Source organism: Lactuca virosa, chromosome 8, assembly GCF_052849685.1.
Source record: "Lactuca virosa cultivar CGN04683 chromosome 8, Lactuca_virosa_CGN04683_v6, whole genome shotgun sequence".
Taxonomy (NCBI): Eukaryota; Viridiplantae; Streptophyta; class Magnoliopsida; order Asterales; family Asteraceae; genus Lactuca; species Lactuca virosa.
Genome location: NC_136433.1, coordinates 53,868,546 through 53,886,365, shown reverse-complemented (window position 1 = coordinate 53,886,365; position 17,820 = coordinate 53,868,546). Strand labels below are relative to the sequence as shown.

General features: G+C 36.0%; 1 protein-coding gene across 1 annotated transcript; it reads right to left on the bottom strand.

Annotated features, from left to right (window-relative positions):
• Window positions 1–2,268: 2,268 nt before the first annotated feature.
• Window positions 2,269–14,807, bottom strand: LOC145130352 (uncharacterized). The gene is made up of 4 exons (XM_079065166.1): window positions 14,307–14,807; window positions 7,503–7,950; window positions 6,758–7,301; window positions 2,269–4,467 (listed from the first exon to the last, which is right to left on the bottom strand). The coding sequence occupies exons 1-4, from the start codon at window positions 14,805–14,807 to the stop codon at window positions 2,340–2,342; spliced, it is 3,621 nt and encodes a 1,206-aa protein (XP_078921292.1). The 3' UTR covers window positions 2,269–2,339.
• Between the last annotated feature and the right edge of the window lie 3,013 nt (window positions 14,808–17,820).

Below are 17,820 nucleotides of genomic sequence, written 5' to 3'. Positions count from 1 at the left end.
TTTGGTACTTTTGCTTTTGTGAAGATTTCTTTCCAATATATATATATATATGCATGATTCATGTATATATATATATATATATATATATATATATATATATACACAATATATACAATATACATATATATATATATATATATATATATATATATATATATATACACAATATATACAATATACATATATATATATATATATATATATATATATATATATATATACAATATATACAATATACATACATATATATATACAATATAATGTATATACATATATATTTATATAATATATATATATATATATATATATATATATATATATACACACACGAACACTTGTATATATATATATATATATATATATATATATATATATATATATATATATATATATATATATCCAATTGTGAATTGAATTTCCATTTTTGACCCTTGAGGTTTTTAAATTCTTGACGATTTTAGTCTTGATTTGTTTTGTCTTCAAACGACCAAATATTGCGTCTATTTTTCCGTCCTTGCGTATTTCGTCTTTTGCATATTTTTCTATTTCATAATTAAGCACGAATCCACGCAACCTGAAATAACTGATAATATTTGTTAGATAATATAAAACCAATTCGTCTTATTTCAGTGATGATCACATATAAAAATATTTTTCAACAATTTCCCCCTATGTGATCATTGATGAAATAAGGATAGATATAATCACATTAACAGTTTTAATCTTGAAGATTTGGGATAAAAGTTTTGTCAATGAGAAGATATATATAAAACCATTGTAATCGTTTTGAAAGTTTGTGACTTGGTTTAACATATCTTATGTAAAAGATTTTCAGAAATTTGATTCCGAATCAAAGTCTCGGGTTCGGTTATCAAAGGGTAGTCATATATGTATCTAAAGAAATTTCCTTAGATTTTATAGCATTATTAATGACGACAAGTGGTCTAACAGGTCGATTCAGATGAACGCTCATAGGTATAGCTCACACTTCACTTGGGTGTTTGGTTGTTCTGGCAGCAGAACAAGTTAATGATCACTAAAAATGAGTGATATCTCTCTCTGACGACTCACACTCATATTGGAGGTGTTCAGCTATGCTTTTCCTGTAAAGTCACTTAGTCTCATTATTAGATAATCAATCACATAAGACTGGTTTCGACATTACTCAGCGGGTTTCTTCATTCATGCCATTAAAGTTCACTCTCTCTCTCCGTCGGGAAATACATGTAGAGGGGTTTAGCAATTTTCATAGTGCAGTTTGCAACTAAGATTCTTCAGTGATGAAGGCTACAGTATCCCGGGAAATCCATTGTTGTTGCAGCTTCTTCTTTGATAGTATCCTGTTTGTTGATCAATATCGATTTATTGTAAAAAGATATTTTGTTTTAGCATTGAGAATTTGCTACATTTGAGACCTTTTTAAGAGTATTTGACTTGAGTGATTGAGATATCTTCTTTTGTGAAAAATGGTTAAAACAAATCGCGGGATTTTATGATTTTTGTTTTGAAATAACCATTTGGTTGAAAGTTTGTTTGAAAATACCAAATATAGAATATATATTTTTTTGTTTGGTATATCTTTATTGAATCCATTTGTTTTCTTGTTGATTTGTCTTTGAGGATTAGATGTTGATAGATATTTGTTTCTCCTTTGGTTTTCTTGTAAGGATATGTCGTTGTTTGCTTGATGGATCATGGGATCGCAAGTCTTCATTTTTGGTTGGCTTTTATCTAGGTAGGGATAGGTGGCATAAAAGACAGTTTGTCTAGTATGTAAGAAATGAATGTATCGTCCCTGGTCATTTTGATATCTAAGCAAAAATGAGACCGTGACAAGGTATAATTGGGTATACCTTATAAGCAATAGTGACACACCTAAGCTCACAAGAAATGATTTCCACAATGATTTAGATCGACGAGGCACAAATTCTCACATGGGTTTTTGTTTTCATCTGAACCTCCTAACCTTATGTCCCTTGATTGTTTAAAATCGTCAATAATGAAATAAAATCGAAGGAAATAAAGTTATATACATTATGAAAAGTAGGATATTTGAACCTTCACTCCAATTGAGAATCAATATGACTTAAAATCTTCATCGAGCATAAGCATCTGAAAATTAAGTCAAGAGAAGATTAATCACAAGGTTCTATAAAAGCTTATTATGGCAAGTCTTTTATTAATTTTTTTTTAAAGATTTGTTTTTCTGAATGTTTTTGGAAATATTGGTTATTTGAATGTTTTTGGTAATTTTTAAAAGGAAAGCAATTTTCAATTGTTTTTGAATTTTCCTTTTGAATGAAAGTAAACACACTTTTGTACAAACAAAAAGTAAAAGATTAAGGATAGATGTTATCTGGATTTAACATTCCTAGACGGCCTAGGAAGTATTGAAACTTTGTTTCATCGAGAGCCTTAGTGAAGACATCGGCAATTTGATCTTCGGTGTTGATGAAGTGCAATTCGATATGACCCTTTTGAATGTTGTCTTTGATGAAATGATATCGAATGTCGATGTGCTTTGTCATGGAATGGTGAACGGGATTGTGAGAAATGGCAATTGCACTGGTTGAGTCACAAAATATGGGAATTTGTGAAATTTTGAAGCCATAGTCTCGCAATTGAGTTTGCATCCATATGACTTGCGAACAACAGCTGGCGGCAGCGACGTATTCAGCTTCTGCTGTTGATGTGGATACACAAGTCTGTTTCTTTGAAGTCCAACTCACTAGTCTACCTCCTAGGAATTGACAGCTACCAGATGTACTCTTTCTATCTAACTTGCATCCTCCATAGTCTGATTCGGTGAAAGCGTTCAGCTGAAAATCGGATTTAGCTGGATACCAAAGGCCAAGTTTGGGAGTGCCTTTTAGGTATTTGAAGATGCGTTTCACAGCAACTACATGGGATTCCATAGGATTTGCTTGGTATCTGGCACAGACACATGTAGAAAACATGATGTCAGGTCTGCTGGCAGTGAGGTATAAGAGTGATCTGATCATTCCACGATATCTTTTCTGATCAACAGGTTTGCCATTTAAGTCTGCATCGATTTTGTATCCAAAAGCCATTGGGGTTTTTGCGGTATTGGATTTGTCCATTGAAAAGCGAGTGAGTAGGTTTTTGACATAATTCTCTTGGTTGATGAAAATGCCATCAGTTGACTGTTTGATTTGAAGTCCGAGAAAAGTAGTCATCTCCCCAATCATGCTCATTTCAAATTTGCTCTTCATTAGATCTGCAAACTTAATACTCAAAGATTCATCAGTAGAACCGAAAATAATGTCATCAACATATATTTGTACGATTAAAAGATGTTTATTATAGATTTTACGAAAGAGGGTTTGATCGATTGAACCTCTTTTAAAACCTGATTCTTCGAGAAAGGTTGTCAATGTGGCATACCAGGCTCGGGGTGCTTGTTTCAAGCCATAGACAGCTTTCTGCAATTTGAAGCTGTGATCAGGAAATTTGGGATCTTCGAAACCTGGTGGTTGTTGGATGTATACATCGCGATCTAACTCTCCATGTAGGAATGCACATTTAACATCCATTTGGAATACTTTGAAGTTCTTATGTGCAGCATATGCAAGAAAGATGCGAATTGCTTCAATTCTAGCAACTGGAGCATATGTTTCATCGTAGTCGATTCCTTCTTGTTGTGAATATCCTTTGACTACGAGACGTGCCTTGTTTCGACAAACGATTCCTTGATCGTCAGTTTTGTTTCTGAACACCCATCTTGAACCTATAACAGAAACATCGGGTGGGGTAGGGACAAGATTCCATACGTCATTTCTTTCAAATTCTTCTAGCTCTTCTTGCATAGCTTTTACCCAGTCTGGATCTTTGAGAGCAGAATGTATGGTTTTGGGTTCAGTCATGGATAAGAAGGCTCCAAATAAACAATCATTAGAAGTTGCGGCTCTAGTTTGGATGCCTGAGTTTGGATCTCCGATGATTTGGTCAGTTGGGTGGTTTCTGGTCCATTTTATTAAGCGATTCTCTTCCGCTATAATAATTGGAATTTCAGTATCCCATTGTTCTTCTCCGGGAGATTCATCTTGGAATAGGTTTGAAGGTTCCCCCATAAATGATGCATCGGTATTGTTTTGGATATTTGGGGATGGGGTATTTAAAGGAGGATTTGGTGTTTGTTCCAATGAAGAAGTATGTGTAGGTGGTTCCCCCTCGAATTGATCTGCATCATTTTGGTTTGTTTGTGGAGTTCCTTCAGTGGTTGTTCCTGTAGAATCAATAGAAGTAGTTAGAAGTTCAGAATTGTAAGCGGTTTTGGGTTGTTCAAAAAGTAAATCAAGATCGATTTCAATATCTCTGTCAGGAGAAGGTGTTTGTTGAATTGGATTTTGAAAAATATTATCGATCATTTTTGAACCAAAATGTTCACGATCCAATTTCCTGACATAAAATTCATCGAAATGAACATCGGTACTTTCTTCAATTACTCTGGTACGTTTGTTCAGTACTCGATAAGCAGCTGAAGAAAATGGGTAACCAAGGAAAATTCCTTCGTCCGACCTTGATTCAAATTTTGAGAGGTGGTCTTTATTGTTCTTTATGAAGCATCGACAACCAAAAATATGGAAAAATTTGATGTTTGGTTTTCAGTTGTTAATGACTTCATATGGTGTTTTATGAAGATGTTTATGGATTAAGGAACGATTTTGAGTGTAGCAAGCTGTGGCTATTGCTTCTGCCCAGAAGTATTGTGGCAGATCAGCGAAGATAAGCATTGATCTTGCAGCTTCACATAGAGTTCTGTTCCTTCTTTCGACAACGCCGTTCTGTTGTGGAGTGTATGGGGCTGAGAAGTTATGTTCAATTCCTTTGTCTTTGAGAAATGAATCTAGAGTCTTGTTTTTGAACTCTAAACCATTATCACTTCGGATTCTTCGAACAGGTCGTTTGAGCTTCAGTTCGATTTGTTTGATGAAGTTGATCATCTCTTCAGGTGCTTCTGATTTTAGTCTTAAGAAAAAGACCCAAGTAAAGCGCGAGAAACCATCAACGACAACAAGAATATACTTCTTCCCTTGTATGGTTTGGGTTTTGGCAGGGCCACAAAGGTCTATGTGCAACAATTCTAGTGGTTCGGATACACTAGATTCTGAGATGCTTTTGTGAGTTGATTTGGAAAGTTTTCCTTTTTCACATGCGACACACAGAGTTTCATTATCAAGCTTCAGAAGTGGCAGTCCTCTAACAAGATCATCGCCGATCAGTTTGTTGATGTACCCAAAGTTTAGATGGGAAAGGCGGCGGTGCCATAACCAACTGATATCTGCTGGGGCTTTTGATAGCATACATATATCGGGTTTACCATAGATAAGATCCATGTCAAGTGGATACATATTTCCGGCACGGTAAGAATCAACAATGATTTCTTTGGTTTTGGCGTCCATGATCAAGCTTCTTTGTTTGGTGAATAGGACTTCAAGATTGTTATCACACAGTTGAGAAACACTGATGAGGTTGTGTTTCAGGTCATCGACATAGACAACTTTCTTTATGGTGAAGTTACCATTTGTTATGTTTCCATAACCCTTGATTTTTGCCGTCATGTTGTTGCCGAAGGTAACGTCTTGATTGGTTTGGGTGGGTTTGAAGTCACGAAGGTAGTTTTGGTTTCCTGTCATATGCTTGGAGCAGCCACTATCAATATACCATGTATCATCCTTGGGTTCTCCAGCATTAGATACCTGCAATTTAGACAGAAGATTTAGGTACCCAAATCTGAATGGGTCCTGGTTTGTTAGTTGTTTTTATTTTGGTTTTTTTGTTTACCGAACTTCTTGTAGCATTTGACTTCATATTGCTATAAGAGTTTGGTTTATAAGGATGGAATGGTTGAGGTTTGATTTTATTTATCAAAATTTCCCAAAAAGTGATTTGTTTCTGAAAATTCGTTGGTTGATAAAATCTGTGATTTGGTGAATGATATCCTAGATGTGAAATTTTTTTTGAAAAGTTATCTTCATATTTGGGATGTGATTGGCGGTTATGAAAGGCTTTTTGAAGATGATGTTTTGAAACTTTCTGATTTGGTCGTTTTTGAAAGTTCATTGAATTTTTAAAGGTGATCTCTTGAAAGCGGTTTTCAAAAGGTTTTTGAAAAGGTTTTGGTTTTTGTTTGGAAACCTGTTTTTGAGGTATGACGTATGGTTTAACAGGTTTCTTTGGTTTGTTTTCAAAAGCCTTTGGTTTGTTAAGTGGGGTTTTGGTGGTTTCATTGGTATGTTTGATTTGGTGAGTTGAAGAACTAGCAGAGTTTGTTTCAGATTTTACAACTCTTTTGATAGACTTTTTGGAAACAGTGAAAGCAGTGTCATCTGGGCTACAGTTGATAACTGTTTCGTCATCTGAATCTTCCTCATTAGCAGATGTGAAAAGATCTGGTAGAGTGGATTCAGAGTTTTCACAAATTGTCATGTTTTCAATTTGTTCCTTTTCAAATGCTTCTCTACCAATTCCTGGTTTATAACTTGTATTAACTGTGCCAGATCCTAAGGTTTTTGCCTTAGTGAAAATATCATCACTTAATTTTCTAGCAATATTAATAGAATCCAATTTTCCTTGCAGTCTTTTGTTTTCGGATTCAAGAAATATGATTTTGTTTGAAAAATCAGTCAGTTTTTGAGTTAAAACATAATTTTCATCAGTTGAAGATTGAAATTTTTGTTTCAACTTAATGATTTCCATTTCTAAAATATCTTTAATTTCAGAAGAAATAACTGACTGGTTTTTCAATTCCAAATCCCTCTTTTGAATTAGGGCTTGATTTAATTGTTCCAAGACGTGAGCATTATCTTCAGATTTTTGTTCAACGTCTCTTTCCAATTTCAAAATCGTTCTTGTATTTTCTCCGAGTTTGAATTGCATCGTTTGTGATTCAGACTTGACAATGTCCATTTTAACCATGTTGTTATGATATGTATTGAGATCAACTTGCAGGCTATTCTCAATCTTGGTTATATGGGATTCAAAAATTGTTTTAGAATAACCAAGTTCTACAACCATGTTCCATACCTGTTCAATGACGTTTGGAGCCCTTGAAGGTATTTCTTCACCAGCCATGAAGCAGAAATTTGACTGTGCTGGTTCAGAGTCTGCTTCATCATCTGAAGTTGGCCAGTATTCGACGTTGGGTTCGTGGATTGCCATTAAAGCTTTATCTTTCTTTTCTTGTTTCTTCAGTTCTTCAGCTTTTTGAACGTAGTATGCTGAGTCCTTGACTTTGGATTTGCTTTTAGCACGACATTCTCGGGCATAGTGATTTGTTCCTTTACAATTGTGACAAATGATCACATCATCATTATCACTGTCAGCCTTTTGACTTTGAATTGGTGGTCTTTCAGGTGCCTGGGCTTGGTTCTTTTGTTGAGATTGCTGAAATCCAAAATTTTGATTGTTGTTAGAACCTTGATTTGAGTTGTTATTAAAAATTGGATTGGGATTGTTTTGAAATCCCCGGTTTTGGAAACCTTGGTTTGGGTAGTTTTGGAAAGATGGTCTTTGAGAACTTTGTCCAAAAGATGGTCTTTGTTGAAAACCTGGATTGTTTTGTCCAAAGTATGGTCTTGGTTGAAAACCTGAATTGTTTGGTCCAAAAGATGGTCTGTTTTGATAATTTGGTCTGAAATTTGATTGACCAGAATTTAGTAAAAATCTTTGTAGGTTTGTGTTTGCTACCAAGGCGCATAGTTGTTGATAATCCGCTTCATCATTTGAATCAAAAGAATTATAACAATTTCCCAAAAATGCTTGGTTTTGATTTTGATCGAAAAAGGGTGTTTGGTGTTGAGAAGATGTGGACAAAAGAGCTAATGGTCCACCAAAAGTTGTAGTGGTTGGTGATTCAATAGAGGATTCATACGATTGAAGTTCTCCATACAAATTGTATAAAGATTCAGTATGAATTGCTGGATTTCCCTGAATAATGAGTTTTACCATTTTCCAGCTTTCAAAAAGATTATTCAAAAATTTGAGATTTATCTCATGTTGTGACTTTTTGATACCCAAATTGTTCATTTTAATAACAATAAAATTGAACCTGTCGTGAGCATCATGAATGGTTTCTGATGAAAACATTTTGAAATTGTCAAATTCATTCAAAATGGATGTTTTCTTGTTTCCGATTATTCTTTCGTTTCCACAAAAACGATTTTTTAAACTTTCCCAAATTTGATTTGCGGTTAACAGTATAATGTCATCCATTTGACTTAGAATACTGTGTGGGATTCCAGAAACTAGTTCCTTTTTAGCTTGGAGTTCAAGCTTTCTGTTGTTTTCGGCTATTGTGATTTGATTTGTAGCAAGAGTGGCCATATCTTCTGTAGAGATTCCAGTATACGTTCCTTCCACGCATTTCCAGACATTTTCACCTAAAGTATTTAGATGAAGGTTCATACGGCCAACCCACGAATTATACTCTTCAGGTATAAGTATGGGTGCCCGTGAACCTGAACCCAAACTGTTAGCAATAGAAATAGAATTCATGTTTGAGTAATTTGTTGAAGACATAAAATAATTTTTTTTTTTTTTTTTTTTTTTTTTTTTTTTTTTAAATTTTTTGATTAAGGATTTGAACAAGTGATATTAAAATGAAACTTTTAAAGAAAATATTATGGAAGGTTTATATAAACGCTAACCAAAAATTTTCGACAAAAATTTCAGAATGAATCACACGAGCTTTGAATTTTTTTGTTTAAGATTTTTTTTTTTTTTTTTTTTTAATTTTTTTTAATTTTTTAATATATATTTTTTTTAAGGATTTTGAACAAGTGATATTAAAATGAAATTTTTAAAGAAAAGTTTATGGAAGGTTTATAAACGCTAACCAAAAGTTTTCGACAAAAATTTCAAGGTAAATCACACAAGCTCTGATACCAATTGTTAGAAATATATAACAATCTGATTACCACGAATAAAAGGCTCGGTTACCAGTTACTGGGTGACAGATATATATATTTAATGAGATTAGATGCGGAAAGATAAGAAGTGCGAAATAAATAAATACTGGAAAGCTATAAATGACTGAAAGCTATAAACGAAATAAATGACAGTATTTAAATGACATAAAGCGTTAATAAAATATATAAATATATATATATATATATATATATATATATATATATATATATATATATATATATATATATATATATATATATATATATATATATATATATATATATATATATATATATATATATATATAGTAGGTGGTGTTAGAACGGGACTTGTGGAACGACTGTTTTGTCAAGTTGTTAGTCAAATAAATGACTAACAGGCTTAGGGTTGGACTGGATCTTAATAGACTGTGTCTCTATTTGTTCAAAGTTCAATCCGGTAAGTAACAATAAGTTCTTTTTATGTAACAATGAATTGTTTACAAAACGATACAAAATACACGGGTAATGTTTTTTGTATGTGGGTATGGGTTTTTTTTTAAGGTGATTTGATGAGGTTGAAGTGGGTATTTGGAGGGTGGTAGAAGGTGGAATAAGGTTGTAGTTTTGGTGGTATAATGTAACAAAAAGGGTGATGTTGAAAGAGCTTTGGGTGGTTATGAATATAGATTTTCGTAGTAAATCTCTCTGGATAGCCAATTCTCTCTCGCGTCTCTCTGGGGTTTGCAGTGGTCAAAAAAATCGCGGAAAATTCCTGGATGTAGGTAAGGTCTTGAATAATCTGCGCTGAAAATCTCTCCTGTAGATTCTTCTTGAGTTGTGCTCGGTGAATTTTTTCTTAACTTGCAAATTCTGATGTCGAAAAACAGCAAGGTGGTGATAGTTGTGGTGATTTGAAAGGGTTTTTGGAGGAGGTTTAAGGAGGGTATTTGGAGGGTGTTTGGAGAGTATTTTGAGGTTGGCTATGTGTTTATTCTTCTTGAGATGAGAGAGTAATAGGAGATATATTACAAGGAAACACAAAACACACACAAAAACTCATGTAAACATGCATCTATATATATGCAAATGAATCAAGCAACTCTTGTTTGTTTAAGGAAAAGTAATGAAGTGATTGATTGTAAAGGTTGGAAGCACACATGATGTTTGGTACTTTTGCTTTTGTGAAGATTTCTTTCCAATATATATATATATATGCATGATTCATGTATATATATATATATATATATATATATATATATATATATATATACAATATATACAATATACATATATATATATATATATATATATATATACAATATATACAATATACATACATATATATATACAATATAATGTATATACATATATATTTATATAATATATATATATATATATATATATATATATATATATACTTGTATATATATATATATATATATATATATATATATATATATATATATATATCCAATTGTGAATTGAATTTCCATTTTTGACCCTTGAGGTTTTTAAATTCTTGACGATTTTAGTCTTGATTTGTTTTGTCTTCAAACGACCAAATATTGCGTCTATTTTTCCGTCCTTGCGTATTTCGTCTTTTGCATATTTTTCTATTTCATAATTAAGCACGAATCCACGCAACCTGAAATAACTGATAATATTTGTTAGATAATATAAAACCAATTCGTCTTATTTCAGTGATGATCACATATAAAAATATTTTTCAACAAATGTAATTGTTATGCTAGTGGGAGCACAATTATTATGTTAAGTGTTGCAAGTTAGCAATGTTAATTATAGAAAACAGAAGTTTCAATTCGCAAAGTTGCAGAGTTTGAAAAGTTTGTTTTGCTATAATTAAGGGAGAGGAACTTATACTTTATTTCAAATCTAAAAGCTTAGATTAAGATTTTAATCGAATTTAGTCACAGACATATGTAAATTTTATGTTGAAAAGATTTAACATAAGGAAATTCTATATGTGGAAATATTATAGCGAAAGACTGGTAAAGTATCATGTCTTTATGTGAGACATTATGAATCGTATTCCATATGCTTCGGATATTGGATCGATTACATAAGCTATAATATTAATATGTTCTAATTTTCCATATGCCTAGGGCATTAAGAGGGAAAAGGAACTAGAACGAGATATGACTAAAATGGTTAAGCAATTATCGAGGACAATCTGAGGTTTACCAAAGATTGGTTGCTCATGGACAGTTGAAAGTGAAGTGTAAATTTTGGAAGGACCATATTGACATACTCTGAGAAGAGGTAACTCTTGTTCAGAAGTGATAGTCAAAATGGGAATATGGAAATGTTACCATAAGTAGAAGTTAATAATAAAATCTATGTAATATTAGAAAACTTAATGCAAGAAGGATGTTCAAAGGAATGTACTTTGAATATGAGACTTCGTTTCCATGGAATTGCTCTCCATTGGAATACTTTGTAATGTCTGTTGCCAAGTTACTATGACTTTTGTGCATAGTCATTACAAGAGGATCATTGCATATAAGTTTAGAATCTAACAGATTTTAGCAAATGGAAAGAATTTGGTATTCTTACATTTGCGATAAGAATTTGGAATTGTGAAATGAGTTTCATTGGAAATGTCTTCTATTGATCTATTTCACAAAGTAAGGACCATAGATAAACATAGTGTGCAGGCTTGGAGCATGGGATAACTATTGTTTTAATTCAAGTATTAAGTTGATTAATCGAAACATTGTACAATGAATAATGTGTAATCAATATGGTGATTAAATAAAAGGTGTTTTATTTATATTCATAAGTTCTGAGACCATATTGGATTCGATTATTCTTGTGTTTCACTTTGCATGTTTTGACTTCCAGAATAATAAGATTATTAAAACTATCCATAGTCGATCATACTTTGGAAGTAGGTTATGAAAGAAGACTGTCATGAATGGGTTTTTGTATGATTGTCTAAGGTGTTAGACATAGCAAAAGATTGCTACAGACATTCATGAGTGCTCTTGAAATAAGATTTGAGTGTTGGACTAAACCCATGCTCACATATCACTTCATGGAATTTATCACGGGTGATTGTGAGACGATAATATCGTATAATCTTCAAACCAAGATATATGAGTTGGCGATTATTTGTTGATTGTACATTAATAGTGCGAAAACGCATCAGTAACTCGATGTTATAAAACGTGTTATTATGTATGATTCAATGAATAGTTAGCAAAGCATATAAGTCGAAGTTTATCTGTTCCTTTTATCCTAAGAGGATTAAAAGCGATATCTTGGGCCCCTCAATGATTTTGTTTTGACTTATGTGTCGGGCCCGGTCAGAACTCTATTGATGTGTTCAATTAAGTTCTATGTCAAAAAAATCAGAAATCGGGAAACAAAATGTTGGACAATGAGTATGGCTTTAATTACATGTCTTTGTCCACACGATATCTTGTAGAACAGAGGATTATATGATCACTTATATAATGGAAGCGTCAGAGTTCGACAACGGCTTTTTGAGAGCTACGATTGTGTAACATCCCAAAATTCAAGTCCAAAAATTTCATTTTTAAATAAGTTATTATAAAACCAACAGCATAAGAAAACATCCATAATATCATGACATGTCAAACCAAAGTAGAAATAATCAAAACGTGTTATCATGAAACAATATCATAGTGTAATCCCAAGGATCTCATGTGCGGAAAACCATAGTGTGATGCGCTGCGGTCAAGCCGGATCCTTTCCTTTAAAAACGAAGTACCTGAAACCACAACTGAAAACCGTAAGCACAAAGCTTAGTGAGTTCCCCCATCACACCACATACCATACAACCACGTAGCATACGTACTGCCGGGCAATTCTGGGGTGCCCGACCTACCCATGTCAAACCATTCTAGGGTGTCGACTACCCGTGTCAAACCATTCTGGGGTGCTGACTTACCCTCCGGTCTATCTCAACCGGCAACGGGGACTATTTCACCCCTAATACTATCAAATCATAATCATACTGGCATAATCATGTTGTCATAATCATACTGTCGGAATTATACTATCAAGCATTCCTGGGGTACTGGCCTACCCTTCGGTCCTAACGACCGAGGCGATGGACTATTCCCTCCTACTACCGCTATCACATATAGCATATCATACTGGCACATAAAGCACATCTAGTAATAACAACCTAGATAATTATCACATAGACAATCATCTAAAGACAATCCCTACTGGTGGGTCGGCATTGTGGCTGTAGACCCACCTCTACTGGAAGGTAACTCACCTCACACTGCTGAAGTCCCGCAGACTCAATCCCACACTGCTGAAGTCCCGCATACTCAACCCCAGCTGCTGGATGACAGATTCCCGAACTGTCATCATCAAAATAACACCCAATTAATAATTGGGTTCCACTACATAACCATGAGTACATACTTTGGATAATTACTACATTACCCCAAGCTTGGCTTTATGCAAGCCCAAGGCCCAATCCATAGGCCCAAAGTCAACTAGGAAATCAAAGCCCGACACATGGCCCAATTTTCCAAATTGGGCCCAAACCTTTATAAGGTCTTACCATAAGGCCCAACCATTTAGTCTAGTCCAACATTCAACATTCTAATGGCCCAATATCACATAATCATAAAGGCCCAAACTATGGCCCATCTATGGCCCAATTTTCCAAATTGGGCCCAACTCCTCATATGGGCCTTACCTCAAAGCCCATTAATTATTCTCGTCCATTTGCTTGATCTTGGATGGTCCATTAATAATCCAATCATCAAGGCCCAATAGAAAGGCCCAACAATAAACCCAAGTGAAATTAGGGTTTCACATAAAATGACGATTAGGGTTAAGTGTTTCTCACTTAACCTATTAAGGACTTAATCCATTAAGTCCATCACTCTTCTAAATAAATCATATGGTACTCTTCTAAATAAATCATATGGTGTGATTGGGCTTAATACACACACACTTCCATTCTAATGGCCCAAATGTGGGTCCCGATAAGTCCAAGCCCATAAATCTAATATTAGGGTTTTCTAAACCCTAATTAGGGTTTCCAATCCCATCTTAGCCCAATAGGCCCACAACCAAGTCCTTAAGTCCATTAGGGTTTTCCTTAGGTCAATTAGGGTTTATTACACCCATTAGTCACATGTTTGGGCTTTTGGGTCCACTAGGGTTTCATTGGGCCCATTAAGGTTTTAGTCCTTTGTCCAAAACATCCAACAAGCAATCCCAACACAACTAAGCACATCACCACCCGACACGGCGGCCGGTGGCGGCAGCCACCACCTAACGGTGGTGGTGACGGATTTTCTTCACTATTCTGATTAATACAAAATTACAACGAAATAACCAAACCGCACACACACACACACACGCTACGCTACACACACCAACATAGCCATCTAGTGGCAGCAAGCGGCTTTTGATGGTGGCAGCCACCACCTCACGGTGGTGGTGGTGGCTGATCTCGTGGATTTCGGCCAAACCGACACCACTTTCATGAAATAACAAACACCCACATGCTATCCTTCTTGCAACGAGTCCAGCCACCCTCCTGGTGGCGGTTGGCGACGGTAGCAACACCCTAGAGGCAGCAGCGACGTAAAACCCATCTCTGGTCTTCGACTGTTTCTTCCCTCGGCTGTCCGCGACGTCACAGGCAGCGGCTGTGGTGTTTGGGTGGCAAAGTAGCAGCAGAAACGTAACAGTAGAAAAGAAGCGGCGGAAGCGTTGTTGCGGAACAAGGGTGGCGTCGGTGTTTCGGACTGAAACGACGCCATGGACTGGTCCCCGGCCTCGCCCACGGCAAGAATGGCGACAACAACTTATCCCCGGTGGTCTTTCTTGCTCGACATCGATGACGGCAGCTGCTGGAGAGTCACGAACGACGGCCATCACAACGCCACTCCTCCGATCTCCACTGGTGCAACTTCGTTCCCCTCCCAGTCGGTCTTCAACGTCGCTCGATAGCTGCTAGGTGGTCGGAGAGCGTCTGGGTGGCAAGTGGCGGCAACCGATGACTAAAAGGGACAAGGTGGCGGCTGTTGGGAGAGATGACGGCCGATGAATATGTTTAGGGTTAGGGTTTAAACGATGGGAAGGATATATACCCGGATTTGAATAATTTTCCCATATTTACATTATCAGCCCCTCCCACTTAATTCCTTACAAATAAAGCCCATAACTTACCAGTTAAACCCTCCCTCCTAAAAACCTTTACAATTTAAGTCCAAAATTTTACCTTTTTAACCCCAGCCAATCAAAAACACTTCAACTTAAGTCCTCATAATTACCATGCAGCCCCTCCTGTACAATTATTTTCAAATGAGGTCCCATAAATTCCCATTTAGTCCCTACTTTCGAAATCCTTTACATATTACGTCCTAATAATTACCAAACAGACCTTCAAACATCTATATAATTTAATCCGAAAATCACATTTTAACCCCCAACTTCTATAATTATGACTTTTAACTCCTCGAAACTAACGCCTTACTCATTTATTATTGATTTTAGGGCTTCTATTCCTTTATTTATTTATTTTATAAACGGAGTGTTACAGATTGCTAATCGGATTTTAAGTTACATTGGCAATTACAGTTATTAGACTTATCCAAGTGGGAGACTGTTGGAAAAGGTGTCTAAGCCCATAACTATAATTGGTATGTACTTGACCTGATATTAGCATGATCCATTTGGGTTGCATTGATCAAAGCAATATGTTGGGAAGGATATTTGAGTAAGAGGTTAATTATGATTTATTAATATATTATAAGTATAATATATTAATTGAGGAATCATATTATTTAATTAGTATTGATCAAGAATTAATTTAAGGATTAATTTAGTGATCAAAAGAGACTAATTAAATTGATACATATGAGTTGGGCTAATGATCCAGGGTTTGATTTGTGATGGGCTTATGGGTTAATCCATGAAGTATTTATCCAAATCAAATGGGTGGATCATAAGCTTATGGGTATGGATTAGGGTTACACATGACCCTTGATATTCTACATACACATATATATGTATCATAAGCTAAAATCAGTTACACCTTGCATTCCAAGAAGTAGAATCCGATTTCTAGTCTCCATAACCTCTCTCATATTCATCCTAATTGTTCTTGGTGTTTTGTGATTCCATTTGAGGCATCACACTTGGGGTGCTAAGCTTTCTTGAGGCCAAGTTATTCAAGCTACTACACAAGGTAATATTCTAACTAGTTTTTATGATTCAAATATCACCTTGCATGCTAGTTTAGGCGTCATGCTTTGGAAAATGTTTATTGCATGTATAATTAGAGAAAACTTAGATCCAAAGTATTAGGGTTGTATGTGCACTATAGGAATGTTAGAGTACATAAAACCCAACAAGCTACTCTACGCAAATCCCAAATCACTGCCGCTATCCGGAATACCGGATTCCTACCCGGTTGTTGAGCAAAAGAGCAACCTCATAGTTACTTCCCGCGACTTCCGAAAAGAACTTCGGCTATCGAAATATGCCCTAACCATATTTCCACTCATGGCTCCATTATTCCTTCTGATCCTCCTGATCATAACAATCTGACTACCTGTCGCCCCCGAATCTAATACGAAAAGTGATTGCTACCAAAACCACTGTAGTCTTATATCACGCTTGGTCTCCAACGACCTACTATTCCCCAAATCCGATCATACTGTGGTCTACTCACATTCGTACGGGCTGTCCCGCCCTGGTCTAAACCATCTGAAGAAATTCGTGAGTAAATCACAGATCGGTCACATTCTCACTGCCGAATAGGGACCGGTGAATGCTACGGGCCACCCCGCAGTCTTACAACACTCCCATACTAACCTTCCACTAGTGAATGCTACGGGCCACCCTGCAGTCTTACTATACCACTATACTAACGGCTAACTAATAAATGTTGCGGGCCAGCCCGCAGTCTTACAACTTTTCTACTCTATCTGCCAACTAGTGAAGGTTACAGGCCACCCCGCAGTCTTACAACACTTCTATACTACCTGCTAACTAGTGAATGCTACGGGCCACCCCACATTCTTACAACACTTCTACACTATCTGATGACTAATGAATGCTACAGGCCACCCCGCAGTCTCACAACACTTCTACACTATCTGCTGACTAATGAGTGCTACGGACCACCCCGCAGTCTTACAACACTTCTACACTATCTGCTGACTAATGAATGCTACGGGCCACCCCGCAGTCTTACAACACTTCTACACTATCTGCTGACCAATGAATGCTACGGGCCACCCCGCAGTCCTACAAGACTTCTACACTATCTGCTGCTGGTGAATGCTACAGCTATCGCGCAGTCTTACAACACTTTCCACGCTGTCTGGCTGCTGGTGAATGCTACGGCTATCCCGTAGTCTTACAACACTTTCACGCGGTCTCAACCGCTGACCATGGTATTACCGCTGATTGCCAATCCAATCACATCTAAAGTCGAGCACACACATGATCTAACATCCCAAACTGAATTCATGTCCTGCCTGGAATCCCCAACCTGGTTCCCCATAGTATGCTATCACACACCAATCAGATGTGGTTCCAAAGTCGGGAAGTTTTTCTGAACTTTCCACCCACATTATTCCCCATTCAAACAACCACTTGGGCCGCTTTCCTTTCCCCGATGGGGATACGAGCTCATCCCATTTCTCACTTTCTTTTGAATTGGATACCCGAACGGTTCTCCCCCACTTCGATTCTACTAAGTCTCCACGACATACGAGAAATGGAAGGATTTCCGATCCCTCCTACCTTCCAATGATTGATCTGCTGATAGCCGACACTTACTAATGCTAGCGACCCATTACTAGCCAAACTTAAAAGACCATACAACCCTTGAAGACTAGATGAACACTTTCTGAATCCCATCAATACTGATAACTCC

Coding starts and splice junctions, on each gene's coding strand:
- LOC145130352 (XM_079065166.1), bottom strand. CDS start 14,807: ATGGCCGTCGTTCGTGACTCTCCAGCAGCTGCCGTCATCGATGTCGAG. Junction 7,951..14,306: donor TGCTGCCACTAGATGGCTAT/GTTGGTGTGTGT, acceptor CTCATTATTCAG/GGAAATCCAGCAATTCATAC. Junction 7,302..7,502: donor CCAAAACTACCCAAACCAAG/GTTTCCAAAACC, acceptor ACAATTGTAAAG/GAACAAATCACTATGCCCGA.